General features: G+C 51.4%; 1 protein-coding gene across 6 annotated transcripts in view; it reads right to left on the reverse strand.

The window, feature by feature from the left end:
* The window catches only part of hecw1b (HECT, C2 and WW domain containing E3 ubiquitin protein ligase 1b), a 65,690-nt gene that overhangs the window by 38,079 nt on the left and 14,311 nt on the right, over positions 1-13,300 (reverse strand). For all 6 annotated transcript variants that reach the window (XR_007387109.1, XR_007387110.1, XR_007387108.1 and 3 more), the window contains 4 exons: positions 11,072-11,396; positions 10,107-10,214; positions 6,262-6,356; positions 458-533 (listed from right to left, as the gene is read on the reverse strand). Coding sequence is in view for 3 of the 6 variants with exons in the window: in XM_049000841.1 (XP_048856798.1) it covers positions 458-533; positions 6,262-6,356; positions 10,107-10,214; positions 11,072-11,396 (604 nt within the window). In the remaining 3 variants the exon portion in view is untranslated. The remainder of the gene's footprint in view (positions 1-457; positions 534-6,261; positions 6,357-10,106; positions 10,215-11,071; positions 11,397-13,300) is intronic.

Here is a 13,300-nt window from a genome sequence, read left to right on the forward strand (position 1 = left end):
TGACGGAGAGCAGGACCACTGCCTGAAGGTCAGCCTACCAGAGACGTTCAGCAGTCTACAAGCAGATGTCAGCGGCTCACGGAGGATGGCTGTAAATCCGCTATGTGGAAGCCGACTGAGATCTGCTGCCTCAATTTTGCAAAAAGGAGTTCATCGAGGCCAAAGTGTGACTCAGCTGGTTGGGGAGAATCTTCAGAATCTTTAATCACGGAGAGCTATTTCTGGGTGGTGCAAAGGAGGCTGTTTTTCATTTTCAGAAACGCGCTGCTAAAAGGAGCGACTCAGCGCCACTCTGACCCGCTGCAATCCAGCAGAGCGGCTTGGGAAAGGTGACTCAGCACATTTTAAAAATACAGCGCTGGAAATGTAACGGCCTGTCCCCGACACTCGCACCTAAATCCCCACAGGAGGCGTGGCCTTAGCATCAGCAATGGGGTGGGGGAAGGGGGGTGCTCACCGGACAGGGAGAAGCTGATCAGGCGGCGGCTGCCCTGGCTCTGCGTAACGTCCTCACCGACGATGGGCTTGAACACCTGGGGGGGGATATGGAGGGTGATGCAGAAGAAGCGTAATGAAGAGAGTCGACAAGAGAGGGATAAGGAGAGCTAGGAGAGAGAGAGAAAGAGATAGAGAGAGAGTGAGAGAGAGAGAGAGAGAGAGGGACAGAAAGACAACAAGGGGGGCTAGGAGAGAAAGCAAGAGAGAGAAAGAGACAGAGAGAGAGAGAGAGAGAGAGAGGGACAGAGAGACGACAAGAGAGGGATGAGGGGGGGTGGGAAAGAGAGAGAGAAAGAGATAGAGAGAGGGGGAGAGAGAGAGGGACAGAAAGACGACAAGGGGGGGCTAGGAGAGAAAGCGAGAGAGAAAGAGACAGACAGAGAGAGAGAGAGAGAGAGAGAGAGGGACAGAGAGACGAGAAGAGAGGGATGGGGGGCTGAGAGAAAGAGAGAGAGAAAGAAAAAGAGAGAGGGATAGGGAGAGGAGGGCCAGCCCAGTCCCTAGGACACACCTCTTGCCCCCCACCCTGCGCCCCCCATCCTGGATCAATGGCGCGTCCTTGTTAGTGATTTTTGATAGGCAACCCAGGAAGGGCCCGGAATCGGGGGTAGGATCTCACTGGCCAGCTTTCCCATGTGTCCTTGTGTGCAACTTCCCGGACACATGACACCCCTTGGCTACACAACTGCACCAGTGAATTACTGCACTGCCGATACACAGAACAGCTCGTGTCAGCTGGAATATAAGGCCTCTGTTAAGGCAGAGGTGCACAGACCTGACATCCCCCTCGGATTTACGGGCCCAGTCGGGCAACATCAGGCACATCAGAAGCCGACTCGCCTGATTATATGTTTAAAGACCGCAGCTTCAGCCGGACCTGCCAGCTTCCTGCGTGGAAACAGAATGTTCCAGAATCCCACACCATCCAGCAATACCAGCAAGTCACTGCTTCACTGCTTCAATGATTATCCTCTTTGATTAGTATATGAATGTTCCAGAATCCCACACCATCCAGCAATACCAGCAAGTCACTGCTTCACTGCTTCAATTATTATCCTCTTTGATTAGTATATGAATGTTCCAGAATCCCACACCATCCAGCAATACCAGCAAGTCACTGCTTCACTGCTTCAATTATTATCCTCTTTGATTAGTATATGAATGTTCCAGAATCCCACACCATCCAGCAATACCAGCAAGTCACTGCTGCCCTGCTTCAATGATTATCCTCTTTGATTAGTATATGAATGTTCCAGAATCCCACACCATCCAGCAATACCAGCAAGTCACTGCTTCACTGCTTCAATGATTATCCTCTTTGATTAGTATATGAATGTTCCAGAATCCTACACCATCCAGCAATACCAGCAAGTCACTGCTTCAGTGATTATCCGCTTTGATTAGTATATGAATGTTCCAGAATCCCACACCATCCAGCAATACCAGCAAGTCACTGCTTCACTGCTTCAATTATTATCCTCTTTGATTAGTATATTGTATTACATTTTATAAAACACAGAAGACAGAGAAAGGTTCAGGATTTTTAACACCAAAACAGTTCATCCAATGCCTTCTGCAAATATGTATTCTACATGCTATATAGTTTGTAAAGACATTTTAGTGTGATGCTTTAATGTCTGCATTAAAGTAAACAAACCTTCATCTAAACAAAGATCTACACACATTTGCTGCAGTTCCAAATTCCAAACAAACATAAGAACAAAATAACGCTGCAATACAATTCCTGGTTCTAGTTTAATTGCTTCGTAAAAAGTTCGGCCTGCTGTTTGGGGTGGCTGCTCCCTGTGTGACCTGTTCTCTGTGGGATAAGCTCCAGAACTTCTACTGGATGGATAGACGAATGAAGAATAAAGAACAAAAGGAGAGAGGCAGCTGCGTGAAATGTTCCATTCTTTGGAACCCCATCTTAAAACAGCGCAGCCAACAGCCAGAGGTCCAGTCTGGCCCCAGAAGAACAGAAGATACTGGCCCTCTGTAAACCTGAAGAATGGGCTGATATTACACTACACTGGGCTGCATTGCTATTCATAGTAAGGGCTCGTCGGTCTGAATTCACATTGATATTACAGGGTCACCGTGTTGTATCATAGTAAATACGGCTGCCTATATATCCAAGAAGGCCAACACTCCCTGACAGTATATAAACAAAAAAACCTACAGGTCACCTCAATGTTCCTGCGGCTTGGGAGGACCGACACTGAAGCTGCCGTCACGTCTGCTGAGTGCTGGATTTGGGAAAGAGCCTCCATCACGGACCCGTTTCAAAGCCATCTCTTTCCAGCACAGTCGGCATTCTTGGCTAATTAAAGATTCCTCATGCCAAACCCGATCGCTAGCCGACGGTGAGGAAAGCCCTCATCCGCAGTTATCTGGACATAGCAGGACATTTCTGTACCGCCAGTAGCGCTGCACTCTCACTTCAACAATTCAGCGTGTCAGTCGCCAAGCTGTTAGCATGTGAATGCTGAAAATTCATAAAATAAAACACGGACAAATCCAGCAGCAATTCACACTGAGTAAGAATAGCAGCCCCACTGAATACAGCACATGCGGCACCCTGGTTGCCTATTTGGGCTGTACGGAGCGTGCCATTTTGCACAGCCATTAGTCTTCATTTGTTAGCATGGATGTTAACACAAGCAGCAAGTGTCCCAGGCTACTTGGGTCATTGGCTGTTTCTGCTGTAATTGCACCCCCTGAGGCAGCCAGCACACATGGAAGGACCACGGGCTCCACATTGAGAAGACAGACCCTTTCTCTGCACCAGAAGCAATGATCACATGATCCTCTCCCATTTATACTGTATACCATGTAAATCAGCAAGTATGGCCAAGCTAAATCTTATACATGGTCCATACTGTGCCACGCTAACTCTTACACATGGTCCATACTGTGCCACGCTAACTCTTACACATGGTCCATACTGTGCCATGCTAACTCTTACACATGGTCCATACTGTGCCATACTAACTCTTACATAGGGTCCATATTGTGCCATACTAACTCTTACACATGGTCCATACTGTGCCACGCTAACTCTTACATAGGGTCCATACGGTACCATACTAACTTTTTCATATGGTCCATACTGTGCCATACTAACTCTTACATAGGGTCCATACTGTGCCATACTAACTCTTACATATGGTCCATACTGTGCCATACTAACTCTTACATAGGGTCCATACTGTGCCATACTAACTCTTACATATGGTCCATACTGTGCCATACGAACTCTTACACATGGTCCATACTGTGCCATACTAACTCTTTCATATGGTCCATACTGTGCCATACTAACTCTTGCATATGGTCCATACTGTGCCATACTAACTCTTACATAGGGTCCATACTGTGCCATACTAACTCTTACATATGGTCCATACTGTGCCATACGAACTCTTACACATGGTCCATACTGTGCCATACTAACTCTTTCATATGGTCCATACTGTGCCATACTAACTCTTACATATGGTCCATACTGTGCCATACAAACTCTTACACATGGTCCATACTGTACATACTAACTATTACATAGGGTCCATACTGTGCCATACTAACTCTTACATAGTGTCCATACTGTGCCATACTAACTCTTACATATGGTCCATACTGTGCCATACGAACTCTTACACATGGTCCATACTGTGCCATACTAACTATTACATAGGGTCCATACTCTGCTCTTTAACAATGAAAGAATTTACCAATCCCCATCGTCCGCCAGCGGTAGGTCTGAGCACTGTTTCAAAATGCCGAGATATTACTAACAGAAACAAGCCAGCTGCGAATCAGCCCCTAATACATGCTTGGCCATTGAATAACGAAAAAGGGATGCACAGATTTACAGAGCAAAAAGAAATGAAGATGAATCATTAAAGCACACAGGTAGTTAATGGTGACATTCAGAGCAGGGCACAGGGCGGGCACTCCATAGGGGCTGGCATTAGGGCTGCCATGGTTACCTTAAAAACACAAGCGGCATGAGTGGCCTTCAGAACGACCCCCAAAGGCTCTTTGGGGGCCTCTGGGAAAGGCAGCAGCAATCAGGTAGTAATCCAAAGAGCAGCCCATTCTCCACACAGTAAGTGGTGTCATCTCACAATCACGACCTTCACAACCACGCTGTCACAAAGAGGCTCACCGTACATTTTACTGAGGTATCACCCAGCACCTGCTTCCCATTATATCCACTTAAATAGCACAGTGTCATGGTGAGCTTGGAGCCTGTCCCAGAAAGTAAGGGCACAAGGCAGGGGACATCCTGAATGGAATGCCAGTCCATCACAGGGCACACGGCAGGGGAGATCCTGAATGGAATGCCAGTCCATCACATGGCATAAGGCAGGGGACACTGTGGATGGGATAAAATTCCATCACAGAACACAGAGCAGGGGACACCCTGGACAGGATGCCAGCCCATCACAGGGCACAGGGCAGGGGACATCCTGAATAGAATGCCAGTCCATCACAGGGCACAGGGCAGGGGACATCCTGAATAGAATTCCAGTCCATCACAGGGCACAGGGCAGCGGACATCCTGAATAGAATGCCAGTCCATCACAGGGCACAGGGCAGGGGACACCCTGGACGGGATGCCAGTCCATCACAGGGCACAGGGCAGGGGACACCCTGGGTGTAATGCCATTACATCACAGGGCACAGGGCAGGGGACACCCTGGGTGTAATGCCATTACATCACAGGGCACAGGACAAGGGACACCCTGGACGGGATGCCAGTCCATCAAAGAACATAAGGCAGGCGACACCCATCTATGCTAGATGGGGTATGTGTGTGTGTGGGGGGGGGGAGCTGAGGCCATTCCAAATTAAGCTGGATCATCCGCTTAGCTGTGGTATTAATCGCCAAAAAGTAAGAAGCCCCTAATCACCAGCACTAATCCGCCAGCCCTCAAGAGGACAGACCAGCTGGGGGCGCTGCAAAACCCCCGGATCTTCCAGGTGTACACATGAAGGTTTAATTCAGCATCCGCATCAGCGTGCACTGCTCCCACTAAATGTACATCATTCAGGCTGGCTGCAGAGCCTCTGAACCCTCACGCCAGGCGGAGTCTTCATCGAGAGGCCTGCCTCATTCATTTACTGGCATATGGCCTTGGCGAGCGATAAACTCATCAGGTCACTATCTCAGAAATCATGTGCACAGGCAGGTGTCTGACTGAGCCACTGTGAGCTGGATTAAGAGCAGATTACTGACAGAACTGAGAAAGAGCGCCCCCCCAAGGTCAGTGTGGTGTTGGTGTCCCTGGTGCTGCCCTGCTTCTCTGTGTCATGTGACTCATCATGTGATTCCAACTTTACGCCATGGGCACAAGCTGTTTATCCATATTGAGGAGAAAGATGTTGGTCTACGGCATTATGAGGAATAAAAGACTTCTTCCACCCAACGCAACAGAACGACCTCTGAAGGTTAATATCAGAACAATGCAGTGGGTGGAAATTCGGTTAAGAAACCGTCCACAAATTTCCCCTCACACTCTGCAGGTGTGGTTCATTTTGATTTACTGACACAAAAAACAACAAAACAAGGTAAAAGAAGTAAAATGACCCAGCTATCCGAAAATAAATATGATTCTCAGATGTTATACAACACAAGGTTCCAAGAGGATGCCTTGCTATTGACCACTGGAGCTCTCTATAGGCAAACACAGAGAAATACAGTATAAATAAAACAGGAAGGAGAAGGCAGATACTGCGGCAGGAGTGCAGTGTACTCACCGGTGCGGATGGGTTCTTCACGGTGACACAGGACGTGGTGGCTCGCAGCGCCCCACTCAGGCCGTGGTAGTACTTGAAGCAGACCTTTGTCTCCGCTGCAGAAAAGGAAGAAACACGAATAAAAGGGGTAGGACAAGCATCTGGATCCTGGAAAGGTTCTGGTCGGAAAAAGCGACAGAGTAGGACAGGTATCGAAGGGGAGCCAGCGAGTATCAGAGAGCAAATATCACATACATAAAGGGGCAGGAGCCTGCTCGACAGGGCAGGACCACGCTACTACAGGGAGACAGGCGCTCACTCTCCGCTTTCCAGCCGGCCTGTATGCTCTACAGGGCAGGACCACGCTACTCCAGGGAGACATGCGCTCACTCTCCGCTTTCCAGCCGGCCTGTATGCCCTACAGGGCAGGACCACGGTACTACAGGGAGACAGGCGCTCACTCTCCGCTTTCCAGCCGGCCTGTATGCTCTACAGGGCAGGACCACGCTACTACAGGGAGACAGGCGCTCACTCTCCGCTTTCCAGCCGGCCTGTATGCTCTACAGGGCAGGACCACGCTACTCCAGGGAGACATGCGCTCACTCTCCGCTTTCCAGCTGGCCTGTATGCTCTACAGGGCTGGACCACACTACTCCAGGGAGACAGGCGCTCACTCTCTGCTTTCCAGCCGACTTGTATGCGCTACAGGGCAGGACCACACTACTCCAGGGAGACAGGAGCTCACTCTCTGCTTTCCAGCCGGCCTGTATGCTCTACAGGGCTGGACCACATTACTCCAGGGAGACAGGTGCTCACTCTCCGCTTTCCAGCCGGCCTGTATGCTCTATAGGGCAGGACCACGGTACTCCAGGGAGACAGGTGGTCCCTCTCCGCTTTCCAGCCGGCCTGTATGCTCTACGGGGCAGGACCACACTACTCCAGGGAGACAGGCGCTCACTCTCTGCTTTCCAGCCGGCCTGTATGCTCTACAGGGCAGGACCACGCTACTCCAGGGAGACAGGAGCTCACTCTCCACTTTCCAGCCGGCCTGTATGCACTACAGGGCTGGACCACACTACTCCAGGGAGACAGGTGCTCACTCTCCGCTTATAAGCTGGCCTGTATGCTCTACAGGGCTGGACCACACTACTCCAGGGTGACAGGAGCTCACTCTCCGCTTTCCAGCCGGCCTGTATGCTCTACGGGGCAGGACCACACTACTCCAGGGAGACAGGAGCTCACTCTCCGCTTTCCAGCCGGCCTGTATGCTCTACAGGGCTGGACCACACTACTCCAGGGAGACAGGCGCTCACTCTCTGCTTTCCAGCCGGCCTGTATGCTCTACAGGGCTGGACCACACTACTCCAGGGAGACAGGAGCTCACTCTCCGCTTTCCAGCAGGCCTGTATGCTCTACGGGGCAGGACCACACTACTCCAGGGAGACAGGAGCTCACTCTCCGCTTTCTAGCCGGCCTGTATGCTCTACGGGGCTGGACCACACTACTCCAGGGAGACAGGTGCTCACTCTCCGCTTATAAGCTGGCCTGTATGCTGTACAGGGCTGGACCACACTACTCCAGGGAGACAGGCGCTCACTCTCTGCTTTCCAGCCGGCCTGTATGCTCTACAGGGCTGGACCACACTACTCCAGGGAGACAGGAGCTCACTCTCCGCTTTCCAGCAGGCCTGTATGCTCTACGGGGCAGGACCACACTACTCCAGGGAGACAGGAGCTCACTCTCCGCTTTCCAGCCGGCCTGTATGCTCTACAGGGCTGGACCACACTACTCCAGGGAGACAGGTGCTCACTCTCCGCTTATAAGCTGGCCTGTATGCTGTACAGGGCTGGACCACACTACTCCAGAGAGACAGGCGCTCACTCTCTGCTTTCCAGCCGGCCTGTATGCTCTATAGGGCTGGACCACACTACTCCAGGGAGACAGGCGCTCACTCTCTGCTTTCCAGCCGACTTGTATGCTCTACAGGGCTGGACCACACTACTCCAGGGAGACAGGAGCTCACTCTCTGCTTTCCAGCCGGCCTGTATGCTCTACAGGGCTGGACCACACTACTCCAGGGAGACAGGAGCTCACTCTCTGCTTTCCAGCCGGCCTGTATGCTCTACGGGGCAGGACCACGCTACTACAGGGAGACAGGCGCTCACTCTCCGCTTTCCAGCCGGCCTGTATGCTCTACAGGGCTGGACCACACTACTCCAGGGAGACAGGTGCTCACTCTCCGCTTTCCAGCCGGCCTGTATGCACTACAGGGCTGGACCACACTACTCGAGGGAGACAGGTGCTCACTCTCCGCTTATAAGCTGGCCTGTATGCTCTACAGGGCTGGACCACACTACTCCAGGGTGACAGGAGCTCACTCTCCGCTTTCCAGCCGGCCTGTATGCTCTACGGGGCAGGACCACACTACTCCAGGGAGACAGGAGCTCACTCTCCGCTTTCCAGCCGGCCTGTATGCTCTACAGGGCTGGACCACACTACTCCAGGGAGACAGGCGCTCACTCTCTGCTTTCCAGCCGGCCTGTATGCTCTACAGGGCTGGACCACACTACTCCAGGGAGACAGGAGCTCACTCTCCGCTTTCCAGCAGGCCTGTATGCTCTACGGGGCAGGACCACACTACTCCAGGGAGACAGGAGCTCACTCTCCGCTTTCCAGCCGGCCTGTATGCTCTACAGGGCTGGACCACACTACTCCAGGGAGACAGGTGCTCACTCTCCGCTTATAAGCTGGCCTGTATGCTGTACAGGGCTGGACCACACTACTCCAGAGAGACAGGCGCTCACTCTCTGCTTTCCAGCCGGCCTGTATGCTCTATAGGGCTGGACCACACTACTCCAGGGAGACAGGCGCTCACTCTCTGCTTTCCAGCCGACTTGTATGCTCTACAGGGCTGGACCACACTACTCCAGGGAGACAGGAGCTCACTCTCTGCTTTCCAGCCGGCCTGTATGCTCTACAGGGCTGGACCACACTACTCCAGGGAGACAGGAGCTCACTCTCTGCTTTCCAGCCGGCCTGTATGCTCTACAGGGCAGGACCACGCTACTACAGGGAGACAGGCGCTCACTCTCCGCTTTCCAGCCGGCCTGTATGCTCTACAGGGCTGGACCACACTACTCCAGGGAGACAGGTGCTCACTCTCCGCTTTCCAGCCGGCCTGTATGCTCTACAGGGCAGGACCACACTACTCCAGGGAGACAGGAGCTCACTCTCTGCTTTCCAGCCGGCCTGTATGCTCTACAGGGCTGGACCACACTACTCCAGGGAGACAGGAGCTCACTCTCTGCTTTCCAGCCGGCCTGTATGCTCTACAGGGCTGCACCACACTACTCCAGGGAGACAGGTGCTCACTCTCCGCTTTCCAGCCGGCCTGTATGCTCTACAGGGCAGGACCACGCTACTCCAGGGAGACAGGTGCTCACTCTCCGCTTTCCAGCCGGCCTGTATGCACTACAGGGCTGGACCACACTACTCGAGGGAGACAGGTGCTCACTCTCCGCTTTCCAGCCGGCCTGTATGCTCTACAGGGCTGGACCACACTATTCCAGGGAGACAGGAGCTCACTCTCTGCTTTCCAGCCGGCCTGTATGCTCTACGGGGCAGGATCACAGTACTCCAGGGAGACAGGTGCTCACTCTCCGCTTTCCAGCCGGCCTGTATGCTCTACAGGGCTGGACCACACTACTCCAGGGAGACATGAGCTCACTCTCTGCTTTCCAGCCGGCCTGTATGCTCAATAGGGCAGGACCAAACAACTCCAGGGAATGAGATGCTCGCTGTCCATCCCACGAAGGTTCATCTTTAAGTATGCCTCCCTTGGCCTGGCATGTCTCTTGCACACTTACACTCCACAAAGTATGAGCTGGCTTCGATCTTCCACACGATCTGGCCCTTGTGGGAGCCGTTCACGCCGCGGTTCTTGTAGTCAAGGAAGTTCTCGGACAGGACCTCGTCTACAAATGAGAGAAGACCGGAGACCACTCAGCACCTACAGCTTCCCTAACACACCTTAAGGGAAATAACTGTTAGCAACACATTTATGACACTTTTTAAATAGCATAGAGGAACCGAGCTGAACCTGAACCATAACACTCAGAGAGACTAGTTACAGCAGGGTTCCAGCTTCATCTGGTTTTCCACTGCAGAAGGGTCGGCTCGGTAAAGGCGTTGCTGGTTTTGGAGACTGACAGTGACGTAAAACCAAAGAGATGCTTATTTACTGTTCACATAGTGTACACCGTGATTTACTACATGCTAATTAGCACTAGCAAATTTGTGAGAATCCCAGTCTCGTGTTAGTATCAAATATAGTACTTGAAATACGCAGTAGGAAATATTCAAGTTCCGAGTTATCTGGAAAGCATCATTAAATCACAAGGTGCAATACTACTAATAACGAATAATACAGAATTTGCTGTTGGTGGCCATAGTATCGTTTGACTTATCTTGCTTATCTTCTGAGCTTTATCCTAATGTCTTTTTTTAACTTCAAAATGCATGTGTTGTTCTACTGTAAACCTACCTTCTGTAAGTTTACCTACTTACTTACCAACCTACCTACCAATCTACTTCTTGGGTACCCTCGTATATTACTACTGGATAACCTGCTGATAAAACATCCTGAGATTCCTGTCCACCGAGTGTTACTCTTGGTAATTTCTCACACTGAGGTTTGAATCATTCCTCCATTTCTGTTGAGGATCAGACTGACATCATACAGATTTTCCATGGAAATGTGTTGATATACATGGCAGGCTTTTGGGATCTTGGCCTATCTGACGGCTTGCCCGGCTGGCGTCGCAGTGCTCACCGATGAGGTACATGCCGATCCAGTCCCCGGCATCCACCTCCTCCTTGATGTCCCACCAGAGCACGATGTCCTGCGACTGACCGATGGCATAGAAGGAGCTGCTGACAGTTAGTGTGGAGCGGCTGTGGCAGGTGAGGAGGTCCGTATCGCTGGTGGATCGCTGTGCGGGGGTCGCCTCGGGGCCGCCATCCGGCAGCGCCATCTGCTGGAACTGCTCGGGATTGTAGCTGTGCCGCGCCGGGTCCTTGCAGCGACGGCGACCGTGGGAGCTCCGCGAGGGGGAGGCCATGGCCGCCAACCCGAGGAAGCGGTTCTGGTACAAGTTCTGGTGGGGGAGTGAGGGAGAGAGAGCAGAGCAAACGGTATGCACAGTGGAGGCGGAAGAAGCGGCTGGGAGGGGCTCCAGCAGAAAGGACGACGTTGATGGCAATGTGCATGGATGCATTCCTCATGCTCTGTGTGATGGAGGATGCGGATTGATTCCGCTTCCAGGCAGAACAACCAGTCGGAAATGTAGTGCAAAACACATACTGATGATCAGCTCAAGGGTAATTAATTTGCCATGTAGTTATTAGGATTCTGTGAAAATAACGGAACAGCTCAAAGAAGGTAATAATGTTGGCTGGCTATATGGAAACACTATTGGGTTCTGTGCCTACACTGTGAAAAACAGCCTGTGATGATTTAAGTCTTTGGAAATGCGCTTCATGAGCAAACAACAATTCATTACACAAATTGGAGAAGGGCCCACCCCTCTGCGAGATCAGCCAATCATGGGACATCACTCCAAGTCAGCTCTGCGCCACGCGATTGGCTGTATAATGGGTTTCCGGGCAACGCACGGCACTGTTGGACTCTGTGACTTTGCATAAACACATGGCAGTCAAGGTGAAGGGAATGGTGTAGCCTGGACAGTGCAGACGTGAGCCTCGGCACACAGTGAGGCAGGGGCCTCGCAGAAAGACAGCACAAGTGTCATTAGTGTTGGGTAAGAGTCTGAGGGTGGGAGGCTGAGGAATGGTGCCTCACGGCGGCTGAGTGGATATTAATAGCAACTTGATATAGAAAGAGAAAAGATACAATAAATCCCCACTAATGAATGCAGCAGCTTCTTACGTAATGCAGACCAGCATTCCTGCCCACAGTATATCTGAAATTATACTCTGACGTGAAATACCTAGTATTAGTGAGCTGCTCATTCTCAGTATGCGACGCACATAGAATCGGTGCCAATGTCCAGTTTTCCGATGGATCTAATTTGTGTGGTTTTTTTAACCAAATGGTCATTATACCAGAGAGAAACGTGAACTAATATTCACGCGCGAGTACTGCAGCCTCCTACCAAGAGCAACCGTGCACTTAAGCTAAACACTTTCCTCGCTGTGATGTTTGGTCACGTTACAGCACTCCATTGTCCTTCTCGGCCTTCTCAGGGACCTCCTGCTAACTCCTCGAGGTCTCAGAAGCTCAGGCTGGACCTGAGAGCTCACCGGCCTTGCTGCCGGCTCTCTGTCGGCACCCCCGTGACTCCATAGGCCTTCCACCCTTCCAGCTCAGCCCCTCTCTGATCTCTGCTAACTCTGCCAGCCGAACCTGCATCCCATTAACCTCCCAGGTGGTCTCCAGGGAGACGGAAAGCAGCTCTGTTTCCTCGAGGATAGACAAGCTGCGCTTGTAGCCCAAATGCCAACACGGCGTATATATATGTACTTCAACTCCCACACTGAATCTGTTGCGACCTAAACAACGCATAGCTTGCTGGAATGCCTTGTGCCCATATTTTCTCCTGTTTGTGCACCATCAGACATAAACCTAAAATATCCCTTTTCTCAGGCACATACAGAATTCATCAGAATTCCCCAAACACTAAACAGCCCTAAGAGAATCACAAACATGGGACAGTAACTATGACGATGACGATGACCATAAAGATGAAAATGTGGAACCGAACAACAACACTCACGATGCTCAGGGAACATTCTGTAAGGATACCCCTATCTGCGGGTTGCTCTGTACATTCTTCAGGGAAACAAGAATTTTTGTGTTTTATATGTGATGTTCAAGGTATTCGCAGGAGAATACATTTACTCATTTCTAGTAAAATCCATCCCTCCATCCATTTCCCAAACCGCTTATCCTACTGGGTCGGGGGGGTCTGGAGCCTATCCCGGAAGCAATCGGCACGAGGCAGGGAACAACCCAGGATGGGGGTCCAGCCCATTGCTGTTC

Source organism: Brienomyrus brachyistius, unplaced genomic scaffold, assembly GCF_023856365.1.
Source record: "Brienomyrus brachyistius isolate T26 unplaced genomic scaffold, BBRACH_0.4 scaffold53, whole genome shotgun sequence".
NCBI classification, from domain to species: Eukaryota; Metazoa; Chordata; class Actinopteri; order Osteoglossiformes; family Mormyridae; genus Brienomyrus; species Brienomyrus brachyistius.